We start from the raw sequence: 14,826 nt of genomic DNA, 5'->3' as shown, positions 1-14,826 counted from the left end.
AACTGATATATGTATACATTTCCTAAGAAAATGTACAATTTTTATGAATATAAACAAATGTATATGTACTTTATTTTATACATCACAAATCTCTGTAGTACACAGTTACATGCAACTCATATTTTTATGACTTATATTTACTGGTTTTAGTGTATGCTTATTCTATTGATCATTGTAAGCACACATGATTTATACAAAAAAAAACTTGAAAATTTCAACATGGAATATCAATGGTTATATTAGTAAGGGATTTAACAAATTTAAAGATGATATTTTTGTTGACAATCTTTTACAGCAAGACATTTTTTGCTTGCAAGAAACCCACTGTGATCTGGATAATTGTTTAGAACTTCCAAATTTTCAAAGACCGGTTCATCTTATAAGACCTAGAACCAAACCTAGTGGGAAAAGACATGGTGGCTTGTCAGTATATATACTTAATACAATAAGACCGGGTGTTAAATTTTTAGAACATGCCACAAATGATTTTATATGGTTAAAGTTAGACAGAACATTCTTCGGGTTTCAGGAAGATTTATACATTTGTTTTGTATACAATCCACCTGAAAATTCTTCCTACTATAGAAAATTGAATTACAATATTCTTGAAATGATTGAAAATGATATAGTAAAATATTCCCAATCAGGAAAAATCATGATAGCAGGAGATTTAAATGCAAGAACTGCTTGTGAAATTGATCATATCCAAATGGATTCAGACAAACATATTCCATTATTTGACAATTACAAATGTGATTCTAGTCTAATTCAAAGAAAAAGTAAAGATAGTTCTATTAACACTAGGGGCAGACAACTCCTATCTCTATGTATATCTTCATCATTGCGTATCCTTAATGGCAGAACAATGGGTGCACACACTTGCTTCCAACCTTTAGGAAGTAGTGTTGTCGATTATTTTTTAGCATCTGAGGAACTCTTACCAAATTTCACATATTTTCACACTCATAATTTTTTACCTGATTTCTCAGATCATTGTCAGATCTCATGCATGTTAAAATGCAACACAAAAATTTATGAAAGAAACTTAAATCTAGCTTTAATGCCAGATAAATATATATGGGATGATAACTCAGTCTCAGCATTTCAAGATGCCATAAATTCAAATGAAATCAAAAATTTTATTAGACAGTATAAAGATAAAATTTATGACCAAGATTCAATTAATAATGCCGCAGAAGATTTAAATAAGATTTTTCTAAAAGCCGCAGATTTATCACTAAAGAAAATTAATAGAAAACCAAAAAAAAGCAAGAAGAAGAAAATTAAAAAGAATAGAGAATGGCAAGATCAAGATATAATAAATTTAAAACAAAACTTATATCGAAAATACAAATTAATGCAAAATCACAACACAGATCCTTATGTACGAGGGTCCTTTTTTAAATGCCTGAAATCGTATCGAAAACAAAGAAGAGCAAAAATAAGAAAATTCAAACAAGACATCATGAATAAACTCGATAATTTATATGATCAAAATCCCAAAGCCTATTGGCAACTTCTAGATAAAATTAAAAATATCTCAAATAATAGTCAAAACAAATCTGAGAATACTATCGACCCATCTGAATGGCAAGAATACTTTCAAAAATTAAATAAGAATGAACAATATAGTGATGATTTGATTAAGAAGAAACTTGAATCATTCCATAATGAAAATGTTTTTAATGAACTTGACTACTTAATAACACCTGAGGAAATAGAAAAAGCAATAAAAAGTCTTAAGAATTCTAAATCGAGTGGATTCAGCATGATCTCGAATGAAATGATAAAATATAGCCAAACCATTTGTATCCCTCTAATACAAAAACTCTTTAATTTAGTATTTTCAAGTAGTATTTACCCAAAATTATGGGGCCAAGGCTTTATCACCCCCCTTCACAAGTCTGGATCTAATCATGATCCATCAAACTACAGGGGCATTACTATTGCAGATAACATAGGCAAGTTATTTAATTCAATTCTAAATAACAGGTTGACAAAATTTTTAAAAACTAGAAATATAATTAGAAGTGAGCAAATTGGTTTTACTAAAGGATGTCGCACAACAGACCATATGTATGTGTTAAATACCATCATTCAAAAATTTGTGAAAAATAATTCGAAGCCTCTATATGCATGCTTTGTAGATTTTAAGCGTGCATTTGATTCAGTTTCACATCTCCACCTTTTTTATAAACTTAAATGTATAGGTGTTGAAACAAAATTTTATGACATTATAAAATGTATGTATGAAAACACAGAAACTTGTGTAAAAATAGACCAACACAGGACAAACCTTTTTAAATCAAATATAGGAGTAAGACAAGGGGATAATCTCAGTCCCTGTCTCTTTAATATATATTTAAATGATTTGCCAACCTATTTTGACCAAACATGTGACCCAATCCCATTAAATACACATCCCTTAAATATTTTAATGTATGCTGATGATGTAGTTCTTTTATCATCATCAGAGCAAGGACTTCAAAATTGTGTTAACAAATTAAATAAATTTACAGTTGATTATAAAATGACAGTTAACACAAACTAGAGGCTCTAAAGAGCCTGTGTCGCTCACCTTGGTCTATGTGAATATTAAAGGAAGCAGATGGATTCATGACAAAATTGTGTTTTGGTGATGGTGATGTGTTTGTACATCTTACTTTACTGAACATTCTTGCTGCTTAAAATTATCTCTATCTATAATGAACTTGGCCCATTAGTTTCAGTTGAAAATGTTAGTAAAAATTTACAAATTTTATGAAAATTGTTAAAAATTGACTATAAAGAACAATAACTCCTAAGGGGGTCAATTGACCATTTCGGTCATGTTGACTTATTTGTAAATCTTACTTTGGTGAACATTATTGCTGTTTACAGTTTATCTCTATCTATAATAATATTCAAGATAATAACCAAAAAGAGCAAAATTTCCTTAAAATTACTAATTCAGGGCCAGCAACCCAACAAAAGGTTGTCCGATTCATCTAAAAATTTCAGAGCAGATAAATGTTGACCTGATTAACAATTTTACCCCATGTCAGATTTGCTCTAAATGCTTTGGGTTTTGAGTTATAAGCCAAAAACTGCATTTTACACCATGTTCTATTTTTAGCCATGGCGGCCATCTTGGTTGGATGGCCGGGTCACCGGACACATTTTTCAAACTACTAACCCAAAAGATCATTGTGGCCAAGTTTGGATTAATTTGGCCCAGTAGTTTCAGAGGAGAAGATTTTTGTAAAATATTACTAAGATTTATGAACTAGAGGCTCTAAAGAGCCTGTGTCGCTCACCTTGGTCTATGTGCATATTAAACAAAGGACACAAATGGATTCATGACAAAATTGTATTTTGGTGATGGTGATGTGTTTGAAGTTCTTACTTTACTGAACGATTTTGCTTCTTACAATTATATCTATAATGAACTTTGCCCATTAGTAACAGAGAACTATATTTGGTAAAAATTTACATATATTTACCAAATTAATGGAAATTGTTAAAAATTGACTATAAAGGGCAATAACTCCTTAAGGGGTCAATTGACCATTTAGGTCATGTTGACTTATTTGTAGATCTTACTTTGCTGAACATTATTGCTGTTTACAGTTTATCGCTATCTATAATAGTATTCAAGATAACCAAAAACGGCAAAATTTCTTTAAAAATTACCAATTGGAGGGCAGCAACCCAACAACCAGTTGTCCAATTCATCTGAAAAATTCAGGGCAGATAGATATTGACTTGATTAACAATTTAACTTCTTGTCAGATTTGCTCTAGATGCTTTGAATTCATAGTTATAAGCCAAAAACTGCATTTTACCCCTATGTTCTATTTTTAGCCGTGGCGGCCATCTTGGTTGAATGGCCAGGTCATCGGACACATTTTTCAAACTAGATACCCCAAAGATGATTGTGGCCTAGTAGTTTCAGTGGAGATTTTGTAAAAGATTACTTAGATTTATGAAAAATGGTTAAAGATTGACTATAAAGGGCAATAACTCCTAAAGGGGTCAACTGACCATTTTGGTCATGTTGACTTATTTGTAGATCTTACTTTGCTGAACATTATTGCTGTTTACAATTTATCTCTATCTATAATAATATTCAAGATAATAACCAAAAACAGCAAAATTTCCTCAAAATTACCAATTCAGGGGCAGCAACCCAACAACAGATTGACCGATTCATCTGAAAATTTCAGGGCAGATAGATCTTGACCTGATAAACATTTTTATCCCTTGTCAGATTTCCTCAAAATGCTTTGGTTTTTGAGTTATAAGCCAAAAACTGCATTTTACCCCTATGTTCTATTTTTAGCGGTGGCGGCCATCTTGGTTGGTTGACCAGGTCACGCCACACATTTTTTAAACTAGATACCCCAAAGATGATTGTGGCCAAGTTTGGATTAATTTGGCCCAGTAGTTTCAGAGGAGAAGATTTTTGTAAAAGATTAATTTAATTTATGAAAAATGGTTAAAATTGACTATAAAGGGCAATAACTCCTAAACGGGTCAACTGACCATTTTGGTCATGTAGACTTATTTGTAGATCTTACTTTGCTAAACATTATTGCTGTTTACAGTTTATCTCTATCTATAATAATATTCAAGATAATAACCAAAAACAGCAAAATTTCCTCAAAATTACCAATTCAGGGGCAGCAACCCAACAACCGATTGACTGATTCATCTGAAAATTTCAGGGCAGATAGATCTTGACCTGATAAACATTTTTATCCCGTCAGATTTCCTCAAAATGCTTTGGTTTTTGAGTTATAAGCCAAAAACTGCATTTTACCCCTTTGTTCTATTTTTAGCCGTAGCGGCCATCTTGATTGGTTGACCAGGTCACGCCACACATTTTTTAAACTAAATACCCCAAAGATGATTGTGGCCAAGTTTGGATTAATTTGGCCCAGTAGTTTCAGAGGAGAAGATTTTTGTAAAAGATTACTTAGATTAACGAAAAATGGTTAAAAATTGACTATAAAGGGCAATAACTCCTAAACGGGTCAACTGACCATTTTGGTCATGTTGACTTATTTGTAGATCTTACTTTGCTGAACATTATTGCTGTTTACAGTTTATCTCTATCTATAATAATATTCAAGATAATAACCAAAAACAGCAAAATTTCCTCAAAATTACCAATTCAGGGGCAGCAACCCAACAACCGATTGACCGATTCATCTGAAAATTTCAGGGCAGATAGATCTTGACCTGATAAACATTTTTACCCCATGTCAGATTTGCTCTAAATGCTTTGGTTTTTGAGTTATAAGCCAAAAACTGCATTTTACCCCTATGTTCTATTTTTAGCCGTGGCGGCCATCTTGGTTGGTTGACTGGGTCACGCCACACATTTTTTAAACTAGATACCCCAATGATGATTGTGGCCAAGTTTGGTTTGATTTGGCCAAGTAGTTTCAGAGGAGAAGATTTTTGTAAAAGTTAACGACGACGGACGACGACGGACGACGACGGACGACGACGGACGCCAAGTGATGAGAAAAGCTCACTTGGCCCTTCGGGCCAGGTGAGCTAAAAATGGTTAAAAATTGACTATAAAGGGCAATAACTCCTAAAGGGGTCAATTGACCATTTCGGTCATGTTGACTTATTTGTAAGTCTTACTTTGGTGAACATTATTGCTGTTTATAGTTTATCTCTATCTATTATTATATTCAAGATAATAACCAAAAAGAGCAAAATTTCCTTAAAATTACTAATTCAGGGCCAGCAACCCAAAATTCATCTAAAAATTTCAGAGCAGATAAATGTTGACCTGATAAACAATTTTTTCCCATGTCAGATTTGCTCTAAATGCTTTGGGTTTTGAGTTATAAGCCAAAAACTGCATTTTACACCATGTTCTATTTTTAGCCATGGCGGCCATCTTGGTTGGATGGCCGGGTCACCAGACACATTTTTCAAACTACTAACCCAAAAAATCATTGTGGCCAAGTTTGGATTAATTTGGCCCAGTAGTTTCAGAGGAGAAGATTTTTGTAAAATATTACTAAGATTTACGAAAAATGGTTAAAAATTGACTATAAAGGGCAATAACTCCTAAAGGGGTCAACTGACCATTTCAGTCATGTTGACTTATTTGTAAATCTTACTTTGCTGAACATTATTGCTGTTTATAGTTTATCTCTATCTATAATAATATTCAAGATAATAACCAAAAAGATCAAAATTTCCTTAAAATTACTAATTCAGGGCCAGCAACCCAACAACGGGTTGTCCGATTCATCTAAAAATTTCAGAGCAGATAAATTTTGACCTGATAAACAAATTTTTCCCATGTCAGATTTGCTCTAAATGCTTTGGGTTTTGAGTTATAAGCCAAAAACTGCATTTTACACCATGTTCTATTTTTAGCCATGGCGGCCATCTTGGTTGGATGGCCGGGTCACCGGACACATTTTTCAAACTACTAACCCAAAAGATCATTGTGGCCAAGTTTGGATTAATTTGGCCCAGTAGTTTCAGAGGAGAAGATTTTTGTAAAATATTACTAAGATTTACGAAAAATGGTTAAAAATTGACTATTAAGGGCAATAACTCCTAAAGGGGTCAACTGACCATTTCAGTCATGTTGACTTATTTGTAAATCTTACTTTGCTGAACATTATTGCTGTTTATAGTTTATCTCTATCTATAATAATATTCAAGATAATAACCAAAAACAGCAAAATTTCCTTAAAATTACTAATTCAGGGACAGCAACCCAACAACGGGTTATCCGATTCATCTGAAAATTTCAGGGCAGATAGATCTTCACCTGTTTAACAATTCTACCCCATGTCAGATTTGCTCTAAATGCTTTGGTTTTTGAGTTATAAGCCAAAAACTGCATTTTCCCCCTATGTTCTATTTTTAGCCATGGCGGCCATCTTGGATGGTTGGCCGGGTCACCGGACACATTTTTTAAACTACTAACCCAAAAGATCATTGTGGCCAAGTTTGGATTAATTTGGCCCAGTAGTTTCAGTGGAGAAGATTTTTGTAAAATATTACTAAGATTTATGAAAAATGGTTAAAAATTGCCTATAAAGGGCAATAACTCCTAAAGGGGTCAATTGACCATTTCGGTCATGTTGACTTATTTGTAAGTCTTACTTTGCTGAACATTATTGCTGTTTATAGTTTATCTCTATCTATAATAATATTCAAGATAATAACCAAAAACAGCAAAATTTCCTTAAAATTACTAATTCAGGGGCAGCAACCAAACAACGGGTTATCCGATTCATCTGAAAATTTCAGGGCAGATAGATCTTCACCTGTTTAACAATTCTACCCCATGTCAGATTTGCTCTAAATGCTTTGGTTTTTGAGTTATAAGCCAAAAACTGCATTTTACCCCTATGTTCTATTTTTAGCCATGGCGGCCATCTTGAATGGTTGGCCGGGTCACCGGACACATTTTTTAAACTAGATACCCCAATGATGATTGTTGCCAAGTTTGGTTTAATTTGGCCCAGTAGTTTCAGAGGAGAAGATTTTTGTAAAAGTTAACGACGGACGCCGGACGCCAAGTGATGAGAAAAGCTCACCTGGCCTTTTAGGCCAGGTGAGCTAAAAAGACCAAGGTTCTTGTATTTAACAAATCAGGAAGACTTAAAAATATTAAAATATCATTAGGAAACCAGACTTTAGAATGTGTACAGAACTACACATACTTAGGTATAAATTTTTCATCGTCTGGGAGTTTCCAAATAGCAAAGAAAGAACTTTATAACAAAGGAATTAAAGCATATTTCAAATTAAGGAAGACCTTTTCAGTGGAAAGCCCAAAACCTAGTACTTTATTACACATCTATAACCATACAATCCGACCAATCTTGTTGTATGGATCTGAAATTTGGGGTTATATACCACATAAGAAACAAATACATTTGGATAACTTTATATCAAAAGAAACTGATTATCTTGTACTAGAGAAAATTCATACTAAGCTTTGTAAATTTTCACTTGGAGTTAATATAAAAACATCAAATATGGCATGTAGAGGAGAATTAGGTTCACTACCTACACTGTATTATGTAATAATGAATATGGTAAAATATTGGATCCATCTTATGAAAGATATTGAACCTTCAAATATTATTCTAAGGGAAGCCATAAATCTATCTCATTCTATGGACAAACATAACCAGGAATCTTGGATAGGAAGCATTAAACATATATTTAAATTTCTAGACTTAGAATATCTATTTGTTAACCAGTCAAACTTTAAACAAAACCATATTCTAAAAAAAGTAAAAACATCTTTAACTATTAAATTTAAAGAAAGCTGGTTAGCTAGTTTAGAAAGCAATTCTGGGAAGTGTACTAATTTACAATCTGGTAATAAATTAAGAACTTACAGAAAATTTAAAAATATTTTTATGTTTGAACCATATTTAAAAATGAATTCAAAAAAAGACAGGCAAATAATCACAAGATTTAGAACTAGCTGTCATGATCTTGAAATCGAAAGAGGGAGGTATATTGGAATTAAAGCTGAAGACAGAAAGTGTAAGCTATGTAAGAACGCAGTTGAAGACGAACTACATTTTCTTTTAAAATGTCCTGTTCTAAAAGGTACTCGATCTCAACATCTATCTAATTTAAATTCAAAATTCAAAAATTTTTCAAGATTATCTGATGAAATGAAATTTGTTTGGATTCTTTCATCTGAAGATTTGTTTGTTACTTCAAACTTATCTAATTTATTGCACTCCCTTTTTGAAGAACGAAAGAAAATTATAGAAAATATTGTTGTTTGAAAAAGAAAAAAAAATAGAAGAAAAAAATATTTATAGATATATACATATATAGGAAATAAAATTGATCAGGAGTTGTCTCCCATAGACCTAGAACTATAAAGATTTATGTAATTTCTCCAGGTCACAGTGGCACCCATAACTATGTTTTGTCAATAACTTGATTTATATCAGGTTAATTAGTGTAAATGTGTATTCATGTGGTTTTGTTGTTTAAATGTACTTTAATCATTCTAATCATTTTCTGTGCTTTATTTTGTAATTCATTTGATTGTATAGCTCAAATTTTGGGCACCATGATTGGTTAATAAAATTATCTTATCTTATCTTATCCTCTGTTTTTTAAAATGGTGACCATGGCAAATGGTTTTTCATCTGCAAGGAGGTTCTTACACAGAATAAGAATAAAAGCATGGCTGATTGACAAACTTCAATGATGCAGTACTACCATAAAGATAATAAATAGTAGTTTATTCACTAATTTATTGATATTTCACTTGCTGTAGCAAATGATATGTATTTAATTAAAATACCAAATCATTTAATGTACTATTCTTTATTTTTCACACACATGGACAAAACAAAAAAAAAACACATGAGGAATCCCTTAAATGGGGGACTTCCCTTAGTCAAGGGGTCATTTTACTTCTGTGAAAAATAAAAATGAAAAAATGTAGATTTTTATTTAACTTAAAAATGGGAAATTCTGACATTATATTTAGAACTACTTTTCTAAATGTAGGGACTAATTATTTTGAAAAATAAAGAAGATATACTTGATATATTAGGCCATGAACATACCATAATACTTGGCCATATGTTGACCATATTATACCAGATAGATCATAATTAAGATGTATAATTCTTTGGGAAAAGTTACTTCAAATAATATGAATATCACTCAGAAAATGTGATCATTTTTAATTAAAAAGTGGTTTTTAATGTCCTTACATTGAGGGGATACCCCAAGGTGTTGTTCCCAACCTGATAAAGGTCTTTCTTTTTGCATAATTTTAAATTGAAAAAGTCAACAATTATTTAATATCCTTACACATGAAATTAATTCCTGGTCTTGCAGCTACATGTTCATCTTTTCTACTGATATATAATAACTAGAATCATGCAAATAAACTTTAGAAAAAGGCATGTAAGCTCATCTTACAAATATGACACTTTTTCTAGACCACAAAACAGCACATGCAAAATAGTCGTCGCAAAGAATTGTAACCTTTGAAATTGTTGTCGCGCACTAAAACCCCCATGGGCACTTTCAAAACTTGGCAGGTATGTATAGTATCCAGATTTTTTAATTTTTTTTTAAATTCCATTTTTTTCTGTATTTAACTTATAAATGGACTTAGTTTTTCTTCCAGTTAACATTACATTTAGTCTGCATTTAAAGTTTTTAAAACATTTATAAGATTCATAATCTATCCTGATTTTTTACCAAACTTGGACAGAACCTTCTTTCAATCAAAAGATAGTATCAAGAGGAATATTGTTATAAAATTTATTTCCTCATTTTTGTTGAGCCTGGGATTAACAGCAAAAGTAGGCAGGAAACTGGGTTCTGCGAAACCCTTACAAATTTTGTTTTAACTTCTGCCTCACTGTGTATGTGCCTGACCCAAGTCAGTAACCTGTAATTGAGTGGTTCTCGATTGAAGCTATATATCATACTTATTTATATTTATTATTTTGTACTAAAATCAGGCTATTCCTTTGTTATACTTCACATTGAAATGTTTAATATTTTGTCATGTTAGGGTATTCAAAATCTTACTGTGCGGTTAGGGTTTTGCTCATTGTTGAATACAATAAAGTTTTATTTTTACAATGATTAAATACTTAAACACATACACATACCTTGGCAAAATAGCCAATTCCCTCCAGGTACAAGCAAATCTGGATAATATTTCTGTTAAAACTGTTGACACTATTGTCATGTGACACAAGATTGATGGCAAGTAGGCGTGTCTCCGGTGTTGACATAGCACTATCATGTGATGCACTTGTGATTAAGTGAAAGTTAATAGGTGATAAATATTCCTCTATCAGCATCCTGAAAAATAAAATAATAAATGAAGAAAGCAACACAGATGTTGCCACCGCTTTCATAAAATATCCTAAAGGAAGTTTTATCATTGCGTTACCTATTCCTATACAAATTTTGCCAACTATAATATAGCAATAACTTCCTAATTAACAGTTAACCAAAATACATTTGTCTTTATTGATCAATGACTGTCAAGTTGCAATTTTGCATTTTACCATTGTAACTTTGTAGAACTCTTACAAGTGATTTTTAAATCAAGAACCTTTTCAGTGGTTGAACTTTAATTTATGGTTTATGAATTTTACCTTCCAAACATTTTCAGTGGTTGTTTTATGAAGGGACTGAGAGTTTATGACAAGTCTCTAATAGCTTTTGTTGAATTTATTCACATTTTTCTAGACTGGACAATTTACAGTTTTTATATATTGTGTGCCTTATGTTGAATCTATATGCTAACCTTTAGATGTCCTCAGATAATTTAGTGTCCTGTTGTTGTCTCTTATTAACATAACAATCCACATCTCCATTAATTTACCGGTAGTGTTTGGTCACTGTACCTTAACCAGATGTGTAAGTGTTCTCAGATTTGAAACGCTCCATCATACATGCATTTTTCCATTTCTAAAGAGGGATAACTGCTAACCTATTATGAAATGTACAAACTGATTCTTGTAAGACTAAGAATTTTACTTACTTAATTATTTCTTCAAGTACAGCTATTTTATGCTGAACTTCTTTGTCTTTTTTCTTTGTAATACCACGATGTACTAAAAAATAAATAAAACAAAAACTGTATTTTCAATCTTGTTTAAGGCTTTCCTTTTTTTTTTTAGCTAACATGGCTTGTGCTTTTTTCAAAGGTCTATAACTTATGCAATGTTTTCCTAAGAAATCTCATTCTAAGAGTAGAAAGGTCCTTTACAACCAATGTGAAACTATTTTCCTTTGTATAAATATAAAGAAATTAAGACTTACCTGCTAACCGATAAAATTTCAATCCCAAGCCATATTATGATGCAAATTTTTCTTATTTTTGTATAATAGAAAGAAAAATGTATTGTTTCTATAAAAATATATTTTACATGGTAAATTTTTTATTTTGCCTTGAGGCCACAATTAAAAATATTTTGGTTTGCCCAAACCCTACCCAAAGGTTGAGACAGTGGGTAGGTAGGTAGGCATTTTCTTTTTTTCCAAAAAGGAAATTGAAGTATCTGATGTTAATTAGTCTTCATGCCTATCTGATTAAAAAAAAACTTCTTCAAATCAGGACAATAAAAGAATTTGAGTAGGCAGCTTTTTTCTGGGTAGTGTTTGGGCAAACAAAACTATTTTTTTTTTATTTTGCCTTGATCTATTATGATCATTTTTTTTATCTCAAGCAACTCAACTGGTTTGGTTATTATAAGTGGAGTGAAATCATAAGCCTAGGTCAAATAGGGATGAACAAATTATCTTTGCTTTTTTCAACTCTAGGAAGTTTCTTCACTACATCTTATCTCAGGGCTCTCTACCCTTCAATGAAATTGTAGCTGAGAAAATCCTCCTTTAAACTAAAGATTATTTATAAATATCTGTTCATGGATCTACTTTGTATTGGCAAGTAACAATAAATCTTTAATATTTGTTGAAATTAGATTTAACAAGAGTTATCTCTCTTTAGATCTAAATTTGTTTACTTGACCAAGTATTAAAGATCACAAAGGTCCCCTGGAACTTATTCACAAAATTAAAGTGTTCCCCATCAGATATCAAATTTATATTTCTTTCAAAGATCTTCAATATCAAATGTCATTTTTAAGTTGAAATAAATCTGCAATATTGTTTCACCTGTATCTTAAATCAATAAGTTACATTTGTGGCCAGATTGTCAGGTATTTCATTAGGAATGTTTTAGGCCTTTGCAATAAATTAACCTGGATTATTTCACATTTTAATTCCTGAATGATACCAACATAAAGATTTTTCTGTGGTGTTGAACATGATGAAGACGATGACGATGGATAGCTTCCCATGGCTATTAAATGTATATTCAGGATGAGAACATGTCTATGTTATAATAATATCACCCTTACTTGTAACTAACATGCTGAGCTGGATTATTAACTTGTAAGTTCACCAGGTAACAGTTACATGCTGAGCTGGATTTTTAACTTGTAAGTTCACCAGGTACCAGTCCACAAGAAGACATGTACCCTACCTATTCTGAATTAGAGCTAAGATGCATGCTTAGTGGATTAGTAGCAAATACCAATTATAAAGTCTTTTGATTGATATAGCCAGTAATGGAACCCACAATCTCCTGCACTTGATCAAGGTACAAGAGACCACAGAGAAGGTTCATGGTTGAACCTGAGTGTTCAGTAAGGAAAAATGATAAAAATAGAAAATAAGAGTTAAAACAGAGAAATAAGAGGCTGAAGTCGGTCTCCAGGTACTGGATTTCTGGCTTTGTTGAAGATCCTTTTGGTGCCTATGGCTGTTTTTTTTTTAACTCTTTAATCAGGTTTGTTGTTTCTTTGAAACATTTCACATTTCCATTCTCTATTTATTATCAATCATTTCTAATATCTATTGTGCCATTATTCATTCAATTCTAATTCTCCTTCACAGCCTTCACGCTTTAGTTTTTTGAGTCCATAAGTTTTTTGAAAATTTAAGTTGGATTCTGTTGGCTTGTAGAGAAGTATTTTACATGCCTGAAAGCAATTTTACAGGCCAATGCCATAGAACTTGTGATTAAGTGTGAAGACTGCCTTCAAACTAGAGAACATTACCTCCATGGCCTGCTGCTCCCATAACCATTTCATTTAAGATCAGTGTAGCCTGCATCTTGTGAAGAATGGTGTCATGAAATATATCCAGGAAATGGTCTGTTATTAAATTTATATCACCTGCAGAAAAGAAATAAACAAGTAAAACTGTGAGCTACCCCCGCCCAAAATATAATAGTGTAAAAATATGTAAGTATTCAGCAAACAGAAAGTTGTTGAGTGATAAATTGAAAACACATCACAAGGTATAGCTAACTAATTTAAAACATGAAACCAAATTTCAGAAATCCTTATGATGTAGTTCCTGTGAAAGATGCGACTAAAAATATTCATGGTATGGATGGACGGACTGGCGGATGGATGGATGGACAGACAGATAGAGGTAAAACAGTATACCCCTTCTTATTTTTTTTAAGCAGGGGTATAATTAGAACTAAATAGTAAACATTCAGTTGCAGCTGAAATACTGTTAATTCTAAATAATTTCAAACTTAGATCTCGTTTCATATAAGTATCAATAGATTTAGAAAATTATGAAGTTCATTAGAAGTCTACTAGAAAGGGCTTAATATTTTAAAAAGTGATCTCCATAAATAGCTGTTTAATTGTTCAATCACGAAAAAGTTTTTTGGATTGTGCAGCTTTTTGATTAAAATTTTGCTTATTTACAGTATAGCAACCATGTCAATTTCTTATCTAAATCCCAAATCTGTTAAAGATTGTATCTATATTTCAGGATTTTACTTTCTATAGTTTGTACTTTAAACTTAAGTGAGACCTAAACAAAATCATTTCCTAACCTCCAATTCTAGAGAGTTGTATTTACCATGGGCTTCAAATCAGAGAAATGAATGAGGGTTTAGTGGATTTATCACCTGAGCTTGATACAATCTTTCATGGTTTTATGTTGGTATAGGAAAACAATAAATTTAAATGTTCAAATAAGTACAAATTAACTGTAAGCTTGAAAACAGACTAACACAAAACCACTAAATCAAATATCCATGAAATGTCATTTTTCTTAAATCCTCGAAAATTGGAACCTACGAAAATGGAGAAAACCAACAGTATACAAGAACCGCTTTTTCACAAGTTTCTTTTTAGGTAGGTTTCACAGTGTTTAACTGTCAGCTTAAACTCTCCATAAATCATCTCAGTGTTTAACTGTCAGCTTAAACTCTCCATAAATCATCTCAGTGTTTAACTGTCAGCTTAAACT

The 14,826-nt window shown here is 31.8% G+C and overlaps 1 protein-coding gene across 4 annotated transcripts in view; it reads right to left on the bottom strand.

Annotated features, from left to right (window-relative positions):
- Positions 1-14,826, bottom strand: part of LOC139499988 (TELO2-interacting protein 1 homolog) — a 48,283-nt gene that overhangs the window by 17,960 nt on the left and 15,497 nt on the right. For all 4 annotated transcript variants that reach the window (XM_071288667.1, XM_071288664.1, XM_071288668.1 and 1 more), the window contains exons 13-15: positions 13,611-13,727; positions 11,528-11,600; positions 10,644-10,839 (exon numbers count right to left, since the gene is read on the bottom strand). In XM_071288667.1, the coding sequence (XP_071144768.1) occupies positions 10,644-10,839; positions 11,528-11,600; positions 13,611-13,727 (386 nt within the window). The remainder of the gene's footprint in view (positions 1-10,643; positions 10,840-11,527; positions 11,601-13,610; positions 13,728-14,826) is intronic.

The sequence above is a fragment of the Mytilus edulis genome, chromosome 13 (genome assembly GCF_963676685.1).
Source record: "Mytilus edulis chromosome 13, xbMytEdul2.2, whole genome shotgun sequence".
In the NCBI taxonomy this organism is placed as follows: Eukaryota; Metazoa; Mollusca; class Bivalvia; order Mytilida; family Mytilidae; genus Mytilus; species Mytilus edulis.
This window is presented reverse-complemented; position numbering and strand designations above follow the sequence as displayed.